Source organism: Coturnix japonica, chromosome 8 (genome assembly GCF_054131305.1).
Source record: "Coturnix japonica strain WE chromosome 8, WE-NBRP24, whole genome shotgun sequence".
NCBI classification, from domain to species: domain Eukaryota; kingdom Metazoa; phylum Chordata; class Aves; order Galliformes; family Phasianidae; genus Coturnix; species Coturnix japonica.
The window spans coordinates 28,655,843-28,674,202 of NC_140670.1; the positions used below are offsets into that span (position 1 = coordinate 28,655,843).

General features: G+C 42.9%; 1 protein-coding gene across 6 annotated transcripts in view; it reads left to right on the forward strand.

Annotated features, from left to right (window-relative positions):
• The window catches only part of GRK5 (G protein-coupled receptor kinase 5), a 148,462-nt gene that overhangs the window by 57,850 nt on the left and 72,252 nt on the right, over window positions 1–18,360 (forward strand). For all 6 annotated transcript variants that reach the window (XM_085554818.1, XM_085554817.1, XM_015867417.3 and 3 more), the window contains exon 2: window positions 7,734–7,829. Coding sequence is in view for 2 of the 6 variants with exons in the window: in XM_085554817.1 (XP_085410943.1) it covers window positions 7,734–7,829 (96 nt within the window). In the remaining 4 variants the exon portion in view is untranslated. The remainder of the gene's footprint in view (window positions 1–7,733; window positions 7,830–18,360) is intronic.

Consider the following 18,360-nt stretch of genomic DNA (forward strand, 5'->3'; position numbering starts at 1 on the left):
CCAAAGCACATGCCTGTGCCTTTCCTCTCTGCCCAGCCCATCGCTGCCACTGACAGATGCTCACTCAAACCGAGCATTCTGGGGATGGTTTCACCCCCTTCTTTATGTTCCCTAACCATATGTCTAGGATTAATTTGTACTTTGTGCTTACAGCTGTATGTGGGAATCTGACTTGGTATTCCACAGGAGAGCCAGGAACATGAAGAGGGTTCTTATCTGCTTTTGTGGTAAAGAAGAATGTGTCTGATCCTGACCTCAAACAGGGAGTGACTCAATTGAAGACAAATTAAGATTCTGTACTTTTTTTCCTGGCTGATTCTGAAAGCAGAAGCACTGAGGTGTCACAGCTGAGATGCTCCTCTAATGCAGTTCTGGTGGTATTTTAGCTGGTATGCGTGTTCTCAGGAGCTTCCCAGCATAATTTTCACAGCTTCTAGCTTGTTTACGTCAAATGTCTGAGAAGGGTTGAGAGAGGAGGATGGATCCAGCCAAACATCACTTCTGAGGCAAGGGAAGGACACTTATGGCTGTCAAGCTGTCTTTCTGCACTGAGACCAATGTAATCATCCTGTGGGCCACTGCAAAAATACAGAAATTCTTTGAGATAGATAGAAAGATACCGGACACCTGATAGCATTTCGTCAGTGCCTTCCCACTCAAGCATCCACATCAGTACTTCTGCTGTGCCGGGATCTCTTGTGGGATTAAATATGGGAGGAAAGATTATAGCAATGCAGCAATTTGGTAGAGAATTTGTGTGCACAGGCAGCACATGGGGGGCTGCAGCACTACCTCAAATCGGGCTCTGCACAGACCTGTGACCTGTGTGTAGCATCTTAAATTTTGGGGGTCTGTATATGTGCCACCAGAGAGCAGAGTCAAGTACCTTCACATGGAGTATCCAGATGCTTGGTGAGGGATTTGTTCTTCTGCCTCCTTCATGGAAATTCCACACTGTTTCTTGCTTGCTTTTCTCAGAAATAAGTCATCTGAATTGAAAGAGCATGCTGTTATTTGTGTATGGAAAGCAAAACACATCTGGATTTCTGAGTTCTTATCAGAGCATCTCAAAGCTCTACCAGTTTCACCAATTAGGTGGAACTAATAAATCAGTCAGACCTAATAAAACAGCCTGTCTCAAGTCACTAACTTTTCTTGTTTACTAAAATTCTTTTCTTTAGCCCTGTTAGTAAGTTTATTTAGGTGAGGACTAAAACCAGAAAAGAACGTAGTTCTCAGAGCCTGTCTACAGTCTGACGATGTGAACGCACTTGAATCCTCACTATCCAGCTGGATCTCCTCCCCACAGTTCAGAAATATTTCTTATAAAACTCAAATGTCAGGAACACAGAGGCTAAGTTCTTTTTTTAGAGACTGCAGAAGTATTTGCAGGAGTAAAAACCCACACAGCTCTTTGACAGGGACAGAGCGATCCTGCATTCAAGGCTCAGAGCTGGGTCTTCTCCCCCTGCAACTGGCGACAGAATTTTCAGAAGAGCCAGAGCCCACATATTTGACTGTGCCAGGTCCAGGTTTCCATGTGTGCTCCTCCAGCCTGTCTTGTGCTGCCCATTTTGTTGTTGTGTCACTAAACATCAAAACTGCAAAATGAGGAGCAGAGTCTGCAGAGACTGTTCAGACTTCTCGGCATTTCATTGTCTGGCAAAGATCTATGACAATACTTTGACTTTGGAGACCAGCCCTAAGAATATTTATGTTGTTTGATGAGCACCCATGAACTCAAGAACACCATACATGTTCCTGGGAAACTACAGGGGCAATGGGCTGAACATGGTTTGTATGTGGGGGTGGAATTGCATTTGCAGGGCTGGGCTTTGAGGCTTTGGTTAGCAGCTTGCTTACATGTTACCAAAACAGGATAATAAATATACAGAACAGGTCATAAGTTTAAGAAGCCATTGCTTAAGGAGCAGTTCCTTCCTGGAGAGATGTTATCAATCCCTATTCAAGCATGTTTTCTGGAACTGGGATTTGCATTCTTTCTTTGCAAGAATAGGAAGTAAGTCTCCTACAGACAACATAAATGACAACTGTGCAAATTAACTTAAGAGAACTAGTAAGGAATATAGGATTTTGATTCACTTGAGCATTCATATATGGGAAGGCCACATCCTTGCTCCATTCTCATGTACTTCAAAACGTGAGATGGTTGAGAACATTTCTGACAAAAGCATCTTCCTTTCTGAGAACTCGGCTTTGTTAAAAATGAAAGGGTTTACAGGAAAGCGTCTGCTTAAAAGAAAGAAGCATTTGCTTTTTCCATCTTCTTTTTGACAATATAGAAATATCATTTCAACAAAGTAAAGAATGTCAATTTACCTTACCTATTTTGTTGCGATGATATATCTTAATACTCTGCTTGATGTGTTCTGTGATAATGTTTTGACATTAGAGGACTGAGATGAGTCAATGTTATCAAAATGAAATGGTTTCATGTCTTTGAATCAGAATTTTCTAGAACTTTGAATTACTGACTCAGCTCCGGTTCAGGGCAGAACTCCACTGAGATACTGACGTTCTTAGCAGCCTGGTAATCCTGGTGTCCAACAGCTCTGTTTAAAAGGCAGTTCAACCATAGGGATCATCAATGCTGCTACAGGCAAATATTATCCTATTTCCTACATTGTTGATGGACAATCTCCCTGTACTCCTGGCTTCAGTTACCATGGCCTCCTCATGTTCTGTCAGGAGATCTAACGTGTCCAAAAATAGCTTCCAAAGGGGTACAGTGGCTCCAGATTAATTTGTTGCATTGTCACTTCTGCTCTTGTGGCCAACTACATCAAGTACTATCCAGGTACCTCTCAGTTTGAAGCCAACAGCCCCAGTTCACCCCAACAGCTTGTTGAACCCCTCAGTATCTGTTAGTGCATTTCAGACATAGTTAATGTACCTGGTTTGTGCCAGTAGCTTTGCTCACTGTGAGACCAAGAATAAGAAATTTGGGCTGTGCTTCATTTTACTGTTTTAGCTGGTTTTGTTTTCATAAGATTTACTGGTGTTTTTTGTTGTTTTTTTTCCCCATAGGTTGTAAGTCTTCAATGTATTTTGTATCTTCTGGGTAATTTTTGTAGCACAAAGGCTGATTATACTTTTTGGCTTATTTATCAGCTGCAGATAAGCACAATACAGTTAAAATACAGGGCATAAGAAAGGACAGCCGTAACAGACAAACTGAAGGTGCTTACCCAGGGGAAAATCTAACTTCATTCAGGAAATCACATCACCAAAAAACTCCCTCTTAGCATGCTTAGCAGACAGACATACTGCCAGCATGTGTGAACTGGCCCATAAAACCCAAAGATAACTCGCTGAAATAAATAATCTCAAATGTGCATTAAGACTGCCCAGTGGAGGATGCAGGCGAATGGGTGTGGAGAACCCCACTATTTTGAATGCCCAGTTGAGACCAGAGGAAAAGAAGAAAAGATTAAAGGTGGTTTTTCTCTTCAGCTTAGTTAGAAGCCCTTCAGTGTGCTCTGAGTAGGCATGAAGGGAGCTGCTGCAAAGGCTGTTTTATATTCCTATGGTAGTGCCAGTATGGCCATGACATATGAGTATCAAGCCCCGAGGACCAGTTTTCAAAGACTAATCTTGGCTTCCTCTGCTCCTTCAGGGCAGTTGCTGTTAATAAAGGATAATATTAACACGCACATTGTTAACATACAATGTTAATACATACAAATGTGTTATTAAAATCAAGTTTCAGTCACTCATAGGTATTGCAGTTCTGCTTGACTTCTTTTTGAAATAATTCCTGCCATAAATATTTATTTTTGAACAATGACTTCTGTAAGGGAGCGTTATGAGAACTTTAGATGTCATTTGTAAACAAAGCATTTTGCCCTGTGGTGCGATGTTAACCAGTCCAGATTGCAAAGCCAGCCTGACTGCTGGGAAGAACTTTGTGTTTTTGCTCACGAAATTCCCATCTCTGTGGTTCTGAAGGCTTGAACATGAACTACATCTGCTGTTTGTTTCCAGAAACGCAATAGGATGGTTTACACAGTGGTTGTCAGGCTCATGCATTTGTGGCAGCATGTGGATGATTTATGTGCAAACACGCCGTGACAGTGGGGAAGATGGGCACGAAACCGTTATCATGGGCTGTGACTGTTCTCAGAGTCGTGTTCATCAAAAAAGGCTGCAGGAGATAACAGGCAGATTAGCATCAACAAGAGAAGCCTTGAATGTTATTCTTTTTTGAGGGCATATTGTGGACATCTTATTGCATCTTAAATACCAGACTGCTTTGTGGAAACACTGTTTTCCAGTGGATGGTGGACACTGACCTGCTTCCAAAGCCCAGCCCTCGTGCTCTCCTGCCCAGGTCAATCAGGAGTGTCACTGAAGATCTTGTGAGGATGAAACAGTGTTCTGTTTTTTTTCTAGCAGGTGGCAAGGGCAGAGCAAACAGTGTCCTTCATTCTTTGAAAATAAACTATTTGCATTTGCTAGTATGACTGAGCACAGCTGGCACTAATAAGAAACAAGAATGGCAATCCTGGGTGAGCTTCCCCATAAAGAAGGACGGAAACGTTTGTTTTAGAGGCCGGCTGCTCAAGTGAAGATATGCAAAAAATATGGGGAACTTGCAGAGAAAACTGATGGGCTGATGAGCTCTACACCTTTGTTGGGAAGCACTTGGATGAGAGCCTGTCTGCTGTTGCAGAATGGAAGATGCAAACTGTAGTCCTCCCTTGTAGATCTGTGGATACTTTGCCTAGATTGCACATTAACTAGATTGCAGGTCATACAGGTGCAGGCAGTGAACTTCAGTGAGCTAGGTCTGATGGGACAGTGTGATGCAGGCTTGTTAACTTGAACAGGAATGGAAGAAAAGTGTGAAGCCACCTGATCCATGCTTAAAAGCCACATGGTACGGTGGAACAAGGTAAGAAAATACCCATCTCAGGGTATTAGGAGAATAAATATATCCTAACCAATGGAGGCAAAGAAAGTAGGGAGCTTAGGCTGAGAGTTGCTCCTGCTCCCAAATGTTTTACACATATGCTTTTGCTTATGTCTTTCTCCTTACACACAGAGAACTGATCTAGCTTTGCTATTGGACATTATAAGATGATGTGAAAAATACCATGTATTTTTCAGTAGGGAGGATGTAGAGTAAATGCTTTTGTTTCCTGTAAGACTGGTTGACCTGTTAAAGAATTAGATCCAATCCCTAGTTTGCAATTGCTGGGCTGTTAAGTGAACACAAGGGAATAGAGCTGATATTTCCTGCTTTTGCTGGGAGCTCACCTTTTGTCATTATCAGCAAGTCAACGTTTTAAAGCAGTCAGCCCCTCCAAGCTGGTGTGATGAAACTCACATATAAAACATGGCACATGTCAAGCTTTTCTCTGAGAAGCTGACTTGAAGACTGCAAATCGTCCTGCCCAGAACAGACAGTGCAAAGGCAGCAATCAAGACTGTGTGAAAATCTTCCCTTGCAACCTGTACAGTTACTGATCTATTCAGAGAAACCTCCCCTTTTAACTTCTAGCTGTGCTAGACAATTTACCCTATCTCAGCTGTCTCACCACATTATGTCCTTCAAACCTCCTAGAATTAACGTTTGGAGCCAGTCGGGTTTGCTGGCTCCACAAGAAAAGCTGAGAGCAGAAAGGTCAGGTCGATTAAAGCAGTTGATCAGAATCTTTAGCATAAAGATGTCACAGGCAAAATAGTATTGCTACTTCATGCTCAGCTAAGAGCAAGTGATTCATCAGGCAAGGCTGCTTATTTTTGGAGGATGGCCACGAAACAGGAGAGAACACACTGGCTGCATCAATCATGGTTGTAACAAGGGACCATTGAGCCCTTCTCCAGTTTTGATGAAAGTTTAATGTCAGAAATACATCATCCAATACAAACATATCAATGTATATGTTACATAGTGTGGAATTTAAATACAGTCTGGCTCAGATTGATATGATCGTTTTCTCTCTGTTCCAATCTCAGTGTTGCCATTTAGTGCAAAGTGCTGTAGTGCTGTGCTGTGTACTGCTTGGTGCTGATACTGATGCAACCATTTTGTGGGTACTTCAGTAAAGGTGGCTGGAGAAACAGATGTGTTCCAGTCTTATACCTGTGATGCAGCCTAACAGATTCTTTCATCCATGTCCAGAAATGTTTGGAGCTATTGTTCTTGCAGGGACAAAGGGAGGTGCAGAAGTGAGGGAAAGAGGGGTAAGTGGAGTGGCAGCAGAGCCATGTGGGATTGTGAGCTTTCAGGGAAAACAAGCAATGGAAACACAATGTGGGATGCTTAATCCCACCCAGGCAGCAGCTGGGGACCAGAGCAGGGTTGGGCACTCCAGAAGAGTTGATGAACAGACAATCATAGTGTTCTGCCAGCCCACAAAGTGGTTGGTGCCTTGGAGCATCCCTAGGACCTTCAGTACAAGAGACCAAGTGATGTGTGCTGCAGGATCAGGGCAAGACGGCCTCTTCAGTGTCACGACTGGAGGGATGGGAAAGGAAATGACTTTAGCAGCAGTGCTTTGGATGCACTTAAGAAGGGCGGTTGAGGAAGATTTCACTATGGACCCAAAGAGTGTATCCGTGTTGCATAATGCTCTGTGATGTGAAGGCACTCACGGACCTCTACAATTTACTGGAGACCAATTCCTGGAAATGGCAACATAGCTGTGCTCCTGGTAGTCTAAACAAGCCAGTTCCTTTGCTGCTAGTGCAGATAGCTCTGTGCTACATTGCACGATGTAGATATACCATAAATTCCCGTCAGTAATAGGTTTAAAAATAATTTAAGGCAAGCTCTTTGATGACAAAACCATTGGTCACTGAAAATGAAGGAATAAAAGGTGAGATGCAGAGAGAGCACTCCAACGCCAAAGGTGACATTGCTGGATCAGAAATGCCCCACAGAGAGCAATCATTACCAGGGCTCATGTTTTCTTTGTAATGGTCTTTTACCTTTTGAGTCAACACGCTCCTAATTTAGCCTGCAATATCATGTAGTACCCAACACGCTCTCAGTCTGCAATTGTGACTCTACCAGCCTCTCTACAGAATTAACTCAGCTCTGAATTAGTCATTCAATGTGCCATGCATGTAAAATAGACTCCAGTGAATCAAATTTTGTGAGCTGGGGCTAAATTGCAGTAGATAACACTGACTTGGAGAATCACAGACTGCATCTGGGTATTCAAGCTCAGAGGGAAGCTTGCTATGAGCAGGACAGAAACACCAAAGAGCCAGGAAGGAAACCCCAGGTCCAGCCTGCACCTTGTGCTCTGTGCAGCACTGCTGTCATGGTGGCTGCCCCTTCCTGGGCTGTAAGCATGGGGCAAGAAGGGCAGGCCTGAAAGAGAAGCCAAGGCTGGAATAAAGCACCCAGTCAAAGTGCAAAAAAAAAGGAAGAATAATTTAGAAGTGTCCTCTTAGACTGAGCTGCTTTAGAGCTGTGTGCCCATCCAGTGGTGGTGGTGGAGTACACACACAGCATTTTGGCCCGCATTAGGCTTCATGGGGCCAAAGGAGCCTGGCCCTGCCAGCAGTGCATCCTCCAATGTCCCAGCAAGGGATGATGTGACACAGGCTGGTAATGTGGCCTTTACTGGTTTGGGGCCCAGTCTGGACACATACACTCAGCTATTACAGATATCCATAAGAGCTATGACTGGGATGGTGAATTCTGGACTGGGAGTAGCACCCAAAGCAACCTAATCCCAATCTTTTTTTCTCTACAGGGGGTGGAGGGAAACGCAAAGGCAAAAGCAAAAAGTGGAAGGAAATCTTGAAATTCCCTCACATTAGCCAGTGCGAAGATCTCCGAAAAGCAATAGGTAAGAGCTTATCCCTTTTTTCTTGAAGTTGTTGCATACATAAAATGTGCTGTCAAAACTGGTTCAGCAGAACTGCATTGAAGTTACTCATTAAATAGAATCACTTTAGAGATGGTCACACACACATGTAGCTTCTGTGATGCCGCCATGCAAACTCAACATTTTCTGGCATATAGAACATGTACTTTGACTTGGTACCTTCCAGAACCAATGTAGCTGTAAAAGGACATGCAGAAATGAATCTCCGCATTGCAACCTGCATTACCTTGTAATAAGTAGCTCTTTATCAGGCAGGAAGTGACAATTTATGAAAGCAGTGAGATTGCTGATATAATAGAGTGTTAATATTAATTATATACTGGGTATGATGTTGGAAGTGGCAACCACTGCCCTTGTGCCAGGCAGGTTTGCTTAATAGTACTACCCTGCATTGGTATCACAATACCATCTCTGTGCAGTTTCTTAACAGGACATATAAATTTCCCCTTGTTCATACAGGAGGTCAACACACCTCATGTGAGCCATATCCTCTGGGTCTATAGTACTGAGTCATTTACACTTGTGTGGCTGACCCAGTGCACTCAGGGTGGTGTGTGGGGGAAGATTATCTTTCACTGCAACTCTCTTGGCTTTGACACACCTTTGTGCACTACTTTCTGCAAGTCCTTTAAGAGGAAATCAGGACTGCAGGTGAGAAGGTATCTTCACAGGTGGTACTATGAGGTAATATGTTGAACCATCCTTTTTGAGTCACCTGCCAGCTGAACTGCTCTATGACTTGTAATGGATCCAGCTGCATGGTGTGTCTGCCATCAATTCTTTTCCTGACAACTTCTTAGTCTGCTGGTCAGTGCCAGCCTAATTCAGTGATGAAACAGAGACCACAGAGAGACTTGTTTTGCCAATCTCTAAGAAAATTGGCAACCACCAGAGAAGAATGATTTTATACAAGGAAAAGGACACAACCTCAATTCAGTGTGTTTAGGGATCAAGATAAATATTGGTAGGTTCTGCTCACCATAGAGCTCTTTGCTGTGTGTCAGCCTCACAGCACTCCTGGTCAGACAGTCTTGCCACTTTGCCACATGGTAAAAAAAAGATACATTGCATGAACCAGAGGATTAGACTGCTGAGGTTTTGTTCTGGATCCTTCCCAAAAGCCTCCATGGAAAAGCTCAGAATGGGGATGGGATGGACTGGACCTTTTCTCCCTTTTGATTAGAGCTAGAATTGACTGCTGTGCAGAAAGGCTCTGCTTCACTTAATGTAGACTTAAGCCATGGGTGGAAAACGCTGCTGTTGTAATTGTGGAATGGAGCCTACGTGTGTGTGTAAATGCCCATATTCTGGTGTAAAGACATACGTGCCTTTGCACCCCACTAAGATGTTCTGAAAAGAGCCTGTGTCCTAAAAAAAATAGTGTGGTGTGAAAAGAAATCTGTGAAAAACAGGAAGGCTGAAATAAACCAAGGGTCTGCGACCTGTGTTGACACAATTATGAGTCAGTTCATACCTTTTGGTTCCCTCTGTGTTTACAGGAGACTCTGTGTTTGACTATCCATCATCTGGTGTCCTACTGAAAGACTCGCTTAGTAAAACCCTTTTTTCCCCTCTTGTGCATAGAAACAAAAATCAAAACAACCACGAGTAACAGTGTCTTTTGAAAAATAAAAACTGGAAACATCTTTACTGAAAATACCATACAGCCAAGGAGCTTTTCTACTTTCTTTTGTGTCCAAAGCTCACAACACCTTTTGCACTGAAGTTCTATGGCCTCCATTGTGTGCTAATTAATGGGCAAGGGGCGCAGCGGGGCAAGCATTCAGAGGGATGCCACATGAATGCCTGGCCTGGCCTCTGAGAGAGGCTCAGCTATTTGCTGTGGATGGCGCTGCTTGCAGCCCCCCTCCCGGCTCCAAAGGCAAACTGCATAAAAACAGGTGACCTTTTCCAGGATATCCTTGGTGTTAGTAGCCCGTTCAATCAATCAAGACTCGGAGCAGGTTAAGGGATGAGCTGCTGGAGAGACTTGCAAGGAAAGTTGTTCTGTGTTCTGGTGGACAGCAGTTTGTCCATCAGCCAGCAGTGTGCCCCTGTGGCCAAGAAGGCCAGTGCTATCCTGGGGTGCATTAAAAACAGAGAGGACAGCAGGTCTAGGGAGGTGATCCTCCCACTCTATTCTGCCCTAGTAAGGCTACGTTTAGACAACTGTGTCCAGCTGTGGGCTTCCTGGTTCAAAAAAGAAAGGGATCTCCTAGAAGGAGTCCAGCAGAGGGCCACAAAGATGATAAAGGGCCTGGAGTATTTACAGTGTGAGGAAAGGCTGGATGACCTGGGTCTGTTCAGCCTGAGAAGACTGTGGGGGGATCTGATTAATGTTGATAAGTACCTAAAGAGATGGGAGGCAAATGGATGAGTCCAGGCTCTTCTTGGTGGTGCACAGTGATAGGAGAAGGAGCCAGGGCTAAAATGTGAACATAGGAAATTCCAAGCAAACATGCAGGAGAACTTGTTTTTATGGTAAAGGTGTCAGAGCACTGGAACAGGCTGCCCAGAGAGGTTGTGGAGTCTCCTTCTCTGGAGATATTCAAGACCCATCTGGACTCCTACCTGTGTGACCTATTGTAGAGAGCCTGCTTTAGCAGGGGGTTGGACTCAGTGATCTGCAGGTCCCTTCCAAGCCCTGCCATTCTGTGATTCTGTCTTTCAGATATCAATGGGAATGATTCTCACTGGTATCGGGATCAATGGATACTGTTAGTAAATGGTTAGCTGCTACCCTTAAAATTCACAGATCATAGCTTTGCAAAAGAGACATTTCAAGGCAAGGGAAGAAATATCAAAGTGCAGCTGTAAAAATTCTTTCATTTGACAAACATGGCATGACCAGATGCCACATGTTAGTGATACCCGCCAGTTTAAAGGCCATCAGTAAACAAAAATCAAGAAGCTGTAATTTTAAAGGCCAGAGTGTCTTTTTGATGATAAAAGATTCTGGATATCTGTGAATATTTCTGAATGATGCAGAAGGTTCTGTTGGTTAAAAGTGTGGAATTTGTATTTATTTTGCTCAGACCCATTCTGTGCTTTTTTTCTTTCTTTAAGAACTGCTTGGCTGAAAGACTCGATTATTCTGATCTTTGGCAAATTTTCATTCATAACTGTCCAAATGCTATATAATAAATCAAGATTTTTTTCCCATAGATTAAAGTTTGTGGGGAAACTGCCTTAGAATGCGTCTTCTGTTTGTTGCAGGGAGTGATTTGTTGCATTATTGCAGAAAAGCTTAACTCCTTCATTCAAGGAGGCTCTGATTATGCATTGTATTCTGCTAGATGAAGAACCTTGATGATATTTTTTGCTAAATCGTTCAGTAAGATTTTACAGTTAGAAACATCACTTCCAAATTTGCCACACGTGATTTAAAAAGGGGAGAAAAAGCCTCCCAGTGTAATTTAGCCTCTTATGTGATGTTTGTATCCTATTTATACAGGGTAAAAGGAGCTTGAGCTTCTACTTCTGGTGGGTTCTTTTCAATGTTGTTAAAAATACCCTTCTGTGTGAGAGATGCTTTGAAGAAATGGTGAGCTCATTAAGTGGGGCACAATTGAAGACACAGAGCTCACATGCTCACTTCTTACAAAAGCTGGCTCTTTTTTTCCCCTCTTTTTTGTATTGAACCTTTTCAATTGAGACCTTCACTAATGTGATCCTTTTCAGTCACTTTTGATCTCCCTGAGGACCATCAGTGCTGCTGGCACTGCAGGGGAGTATAGACCTGCCCAGCTGAGCTTTTCCAGGTAGCCAGCATAGGTTTGCATAGCAAACAGCAAGCAGCAGTGCGGCCATCAGTGACAGAGAAATGCTTGACTATTTATCCAGCCTCCTAGAAATGCTTTGCAGCCTGCACTGAGCTCCATCCTGTGGCAGAAAGATTGCTACTATACCCCTGGTGTCTCATGTACAGTAGCTTCTGCACCTCTGCCCTGCACCACAGTTCTGTGGCATCAAAAGCCCAGTCCAATCAGTGCACAAAGAAATAGTCAATTTTCCCTCCACCAAACCCTTCAGCTCTGATGTTTATGTGATTAAAAAGCAGGGTTTGGAAGGTCCTGAAGCCCACAAATAGATCAAGGGAAGGAACTGAAACTTTCCTTCTGATGTAAATAACTCCACAAGTGGCTATAAGTAAGTTATAACTTCTGTGATAACATCTGTCTGAATACTGCACCAAAGGCTGCTCATGTTTTTTTGGCCAAAACTAGAGGCTGAGTTTTTGAGAAATGTGCTTTTGTCAGAAGTATCAGCTTTCCTTGGGGAAAAAAAAAAAATAATAAAAAATAAAGAGAAAATGACACCAAAAAGCCCTTACGTTTTTATTGGAATTTGTTGTTCAACAAGTTAGGATTCTGTGCAGTGAAACAGCAGAAAGGAGAGGTGTCTCCTATTCTCTCACCAAACGTGTAGGCATTTGGCTGGCTGTGTTGGGATGATGCTGGTGGTGTGTGCATGCTGCCCCAAGTTCTCACACACCCGAGGGGAACTGGAATCAGTGGAGTAGAAAATACAGTCTAGTAAATAAAACCAAAAATCAGCATGATGTATCATGGCTCAACTATTCATTGAAATATGTTTCCAGAGAAACTCAAGAAACTATGAACTCTTCTCTGTATCATTTAAGGTCCAAGCTGATGAGCACATGTGCTCTCAAATAATTTCTTTTTCCACACCAGGAATCCCTTTAAATTCAGTTGATACCAGATGTTTTTTTTCTTACAGCTGTCAGAACTGGTCTCTGTATGGGAACATATTTTCCCACATCAGTCCCCTCAGCTAATTGCAGCATAAGACATATTTGAGTTGCTTTCAGAAGCAGTTAGTGGTAACTTCTGGTGTTTTTGCATCATCCAGGTGGAAGCTCCTGGTGAATGTGTGTGCCTGTGGCTGGGGGACAAAGCAAGGCTACTTGGCTGCTCTGCATGGCTCTGTGTCAATTGCACTTTGTGCACCTGCACTTGGGGCAGCCTAACCATGCTTGTGTGGCGTGGAGCAGAAGCTCTCTCTGCTTGAGTTGCTCTCTATGAAAAGCGCACAGAGGGAGAGGAACCCAAGGAGGACTGAGAGCAAAACTGGAAGAATTGTTGAAACACATGGGTAGGATGTACTGCTCTGGAAAAAGTTATGCAAATTTTCTGGATAGCATCAATGCAGAAAGAAGTCCTCAAACAGATTTATTTCTAATGAACACACAAAGTCCTTCCCTTTGACAGTCTCTGCTCTGAATGCTTCCCTTCTGTTCCATCTTCTTTCTTTTCTTATTTTTTCCTTCCTTCCTTCCTTCCTTCCTTCCTTCCTTCCTTCCTTCCTTCCTTCCTTCCTTCCTTCCTTCCTTCCTTCCTTCCTTCCTTCCTTCCTTCCTTCCTTCCTTCCTTCCTTCCTTCCTTCCTTCCTTCCTTCCTTCCTTCCTTCCTTCCTTCCCTGCCCTCCTGCCTTCCTCTTTGTCGTCCTCTTTGCCTTCCTTCCTTCCCTTCCTTTCTTCCTCTCTCCCCTCTTCTCACTTTTCTGCCTGTCTTTCTGTCTGTTCATCTTCTGTAGAAACAACTGTCCCCTCTCCTTGAGCCAGGTCTCTGTTGCTCTTTCAAACCATGGCTTATACAACCTTTGCAGCATAGACCTGGCCTTCAGCAGTGCCCTGAAGTTTCTTGGACTTGATGTGCTGTCCCGTATCACAAATGCATCTAAATTAAATTAGAAACTCTTCAGAGGCAAGAACTGGCTGCGTGATACTGTTCCAGCCCATGAAATTATGTGACTGACGTCAAAACCATTTTGTTTGTTTACAAACCCACAGTTGGTTCAGTTCTTTTCTTTAAAATCCTTCAGATTCAACTATCATTCTATCATAAACATAGGTTTCTAGTGCTCGAATGATGAACAAATAGAGCAATGTTTGGTGCCCTTGTAAGATTAGCTGTATCCAGTTTATAGCAATGGGTGGAATTGAAAAGCTTTTTTTTTTCTTTCCAGTTTTTTTTTAATGCCATCACAGAAAGTATGCAAAAAACAAGCTGTTTTATGCATCTAGTGAGACTCAAGACTAACACTGAGAGAACAGGCTGCTTGCAGGCTGCTTGTACTTGACAGCTTCCAGGACGGGAAGGGGACGCAGGGGAAATGAGTTGAAATGATCTCAGCCCACATTCTATTTACAGAATTTATTTCACAAGACTTAATCCATTAAGCATTACCTTGGCAGTGGCAACCCAGAAAGTAACCAAGAAAGACATTCCTATTCTCCATAAAGAACAGGCAGCAAATCCACATCTCCTTACCAAGCACTGAGTCCACACTCAATGAATAGTCATTCAACAGAAAGCTTCCTAAGGTATAAATATTATCCTTAAACCTCTGCATTTTTCTTCTGTGGCAAAGGCTGCTGCGATAGAGTCGTTTTCACAAATGTGGGAAAAAAATCCACAGTACACTTCGATTTTTTAACATAAGTTACAACGGAGACCTGCAAAAAAAGAATTAAAAGGGAATATATCCTTTTAAGAAGATCATTACATCTCTTACTGAAAATAGAAGTAGATATTGTGAGCTGCAGGGCTTTTCATTATCTTATTAGGTAATATGAGTCATTAAGGCTAATTAATACTTATGCAGTGATTTGGAATTGTAAAATGCTATGGAAGTGCACATGGGTCCTGTTAAATAGTAGTACTTGGTTGTTAAGGAAATTTATTTCAAAACCAAGTAAGCATTGGCTGTATATGGAGAATGAGTGGTAGGACTATGTTTATGATAAAATCTCACTCCTTCCTGTTGAACTCACTTGTGACTTTGCTACTGATATTAATGGAAAGAAGGTGGCAGGGCAAAGAACGCCTCTGGTTTTGTTGACTCTGTTCAGCTCTGCTAAGTCAGTGAGAATGTTTCCCTTAGATTAAATCATACACGAGTCCTCTTATAATGAAAGCAGAGAACTGTAGGGTGGAAAGAGAGAGTGAAAAGACTTAACAGATCATAGGGATGCTGTGAAGTGCGCTCATGTGATGAGCAGCCTGAAATCCTTGTGTCTGGGGATGCATTCAGGTTCTTGGGGAGGGATGCAATTAACCTTAGCTAATGTTTGCCAAGAAAAATAACTCATTTGGGTCGGTGGCGGAGGAAGCAGTATTTTGATTGTTTCTTCTAGTTGTTACAGAGGCCTCTAAGATTATTATGGCTGGGTTTTATTCTAGGCTTTGATAGAGAATGTTCTGAATGAATCAAAATCCACTTATTTTATGTTCTGCTGAATATCTGCGGTATATAAAAGCAGTCTTGCACTTCACTGAGAAATTCCCTTTACTTTCCAGATAATCACTGTATGCTGCTTTGAGAACACATTAGAGGTGATAATTGGAATTGTTTCTTTGTGCTCTGTAGATCAGCAATTGAAGCACGATCAAGAATTCTGCTAAATGTCAATATTAAAAGTGAACTCTTGCTCAGCAGAGTAAAAGCAAGAGTTAAGGCCATTTCTGAACAGTGTTCTTGGTTATGCCCGTACGTTTATTTACTTACTCACATTTCTACCATACGAATTCAATGCCAGGAAATTCTAATGCAAGTGAAATAAAAATATTCTCTAAATTACTGTCTCCTGGATGATGTAACAACAAGGATGAGTGAAAGTGAAGTGCAGCAAAGGGAAGTGACGCTGTAGAGCAAGATGGAATCATGCAGACTGAAAAATCTGCTGGGTCTGGGGAGGAAGGTGGTTTGGTATTTGATTTTGCTGAAACGCTCCTTGTTATTCTGGAATTGTTGAAGTTCAGCACAAAAATTGAAACAAAAAATCTGAAAGCCTGTGCTCCTTAAAAATATACTGAGGGCCAAGTCATTGAAGTCAAATCATCAAGAAAAATGTGCAAGTACTTCCCTTTCCAGAAGAATAATTCATTTCAACATATGAGAACTCTCACTGTTTTCATGTGATCCATAAGAATATGATCTCTGTAATTAGCTGTGAATTTCTTTCTAGCTGTCAGATCCACCATCCTTTTGCCCTGCACCAGTCTTATATGTGTGCCGTGGCACCCTGAGGGTCTGTTCACATCACATTGATTTACTGAGCTCTCACCTGGACAAGTTACAAGAAAGCAGTGTTAACTAATTGATGTAAGGCTGTCCTCAAGAGCAACAGAACTGGGCTCAGCTACACATTAGTGTTTGCAATGTTGAAACAGCCCTGAATTGCTTTCAGGCTTTTATAACACCCCGTTCAAATTATTTTTTTCTGCATTTGTAAACATGGCTTGTAGAGAAAAATGGTTTTGAGCATTGGAAGAATTTGGTGTCAGTCACTTCAGAAGTACCCTGATCAGTCCAAACAAACAACATTCAGCACTTGGGTATTGCATTCATAGCACTGTGGCTTTTGGTATATATATCCCAAATGAAAACTTCAACACACAGAGCCTTATGTGAGGTCACACTGCAGAGGTACAGCACTGACTGTAAAGCACAGAGGAGAGAAATCCATAGTGCAGAACCTACTGAATAGCGAGGAGCATCGGATTTAATGTAGCAAACTATGATGTATTCACTCTGAACACAAATGTGGGCTAACTGCCCTGAGGTAGGAATGTGTGGTAGCACTGTGAGCTTCTGGAGGCCTGTGCAGGCGCCAGGGCCCAAGAAGGAGGGAGAATGGAAGTCAGGAGTGTGTGTGGGCTGAGGGGAGACCTGTCAGTAAAGAAGTGGACATCCTTTTTGCATAGTCGGAGTATTCCTGAGGCTTTACTGCTTGGGAGAGGAGGAAAAAGCCAAAGCGAAAAGAGCATGTATTAAGCAGCCCTTGTGCTGGGAGTGGACTCATGACCATTCTTAGCTCCACTGTGGCTTTCTTCCTCCAAGGTAGAGCCTCTCTCCTTCTGAGGCTGCTTTTATCCCTGCCCAGGAGACTGTGGATGTCAGTGGAGCACCGTAACGTCATTATCTTCCATGGAAAAAAAAAACCAAACTTCTAAAAATATTGTCTGTGCCAGTATTGCCTATGGTAGTGTGACTATGAATCACTGGTCAGAGCTGTGAGGAGAATTACAGCCTTTCCTCACTGTTCTTTGCTATTGACAAGCCCTCGTCCTATGACTAGGGCTAAAGTATTTTTTAAGAGTCTACTTCAAAGTCTTCTTGGGGGCCAGAGCCTTTCTTATGAGTTACAAATCAACTTATTTAGGTATGATCTTAAGGGCTGCAAGGCGGCAATGCAGAGTTCTAAACTCTGGAGGAGCTGCCAATGCAAAGGTCACACAAGGTTGTGGTTACTCCCACTGAGTGCTGTAATGGGCCTCATGCATTAATACAGCCTGGGATTACGACAGGGCCGGCACAGAGAGAAGGAAGACATGGATCCACCCTGTAGCCCTGTGGTTTTCACAAGTTTTCTGGCACTGATCTGTGTTCCAAATCCTAAAGGAGCCTCAATGGAGTCCTGCCATCCTGGTTGAAGAAAAAAAAAGGGATGGGATTTTATTCTCAATAGCAGTGTTGAATTGTGTGGAAAGTAGCCATCACTCACAATTACTACTAGTAAGCATCTATAGACTGCCTGGAATCTATAGCAAGGTCCATAAATATTCACTCTAATTCACTGTGCAGATAAGATATTCCTTTACCATTTCTCACACAATATGGAACCAGCTGGAAGCTTATCCATCAGCCCAAGGAGAGATTACGGTTATTTCCTAAGCCCCAGTGATCTTAACCTTCTGTCTCAGTAGTTGCTGGGGAGTGATGATACTGAATTATGTCTCCTCCAAAAAGCCTTTATCCTGTGCATGAATTAGCTGCCAGCTTATTTTTACTGATGAAAGTCAAAACAATGTTTTAGCTGGCAGAATTATGTGGAATTCTGCCTCATCCTTTCTTGTCGTCCCATCAGCAAAATAATATTTCCCTAACAAGTCTCCGGATCTGGCAGTTTTCCAGGGCTTCCCTCCTTGATAGGCAGCAACAAGGAAAGGAACTGCAGCTTGCTGCCAACTCACCCACTTACTACGTGCACTGGGGAGGGATCAGAAACTTATTCCTTTGAATATTTCAGAACAGAAAAGACTGGCAGTTCAGCTGAAAGCTTCAGCTGTGAGATATGGATCATCAGAACTTGAATCAGAGAGCAAATACACACCACTTTGCTTTTCTTCCTCTCTTTTTCTCTTCATTTAAGTGAATGTAAGTAAGTCCTGCTGATGGGTAATACATACACAGCCAGCCCTTGAAAGAGAAATGCTGTGTTCATCTCACAGACAGGTGCAGTGTGATTTCCCCTACCTGACTTGCCATTGCACCTCCACCCTGGGAGGGATCAGAGCAGAGAGGAATATTTCCACACCCACAGTCTCTCAGTCTTGGCCAGCACTGCCATCCTGGATGCCAGTTGTGGTAGTGGATTTTGCATAGCTGTGGATTTGATACCAGTTTCGCTTGCCAACTGACGGTATAAGCTGTGTAACTTGCAGCTCCACAAGCATCTGTTTCTCAT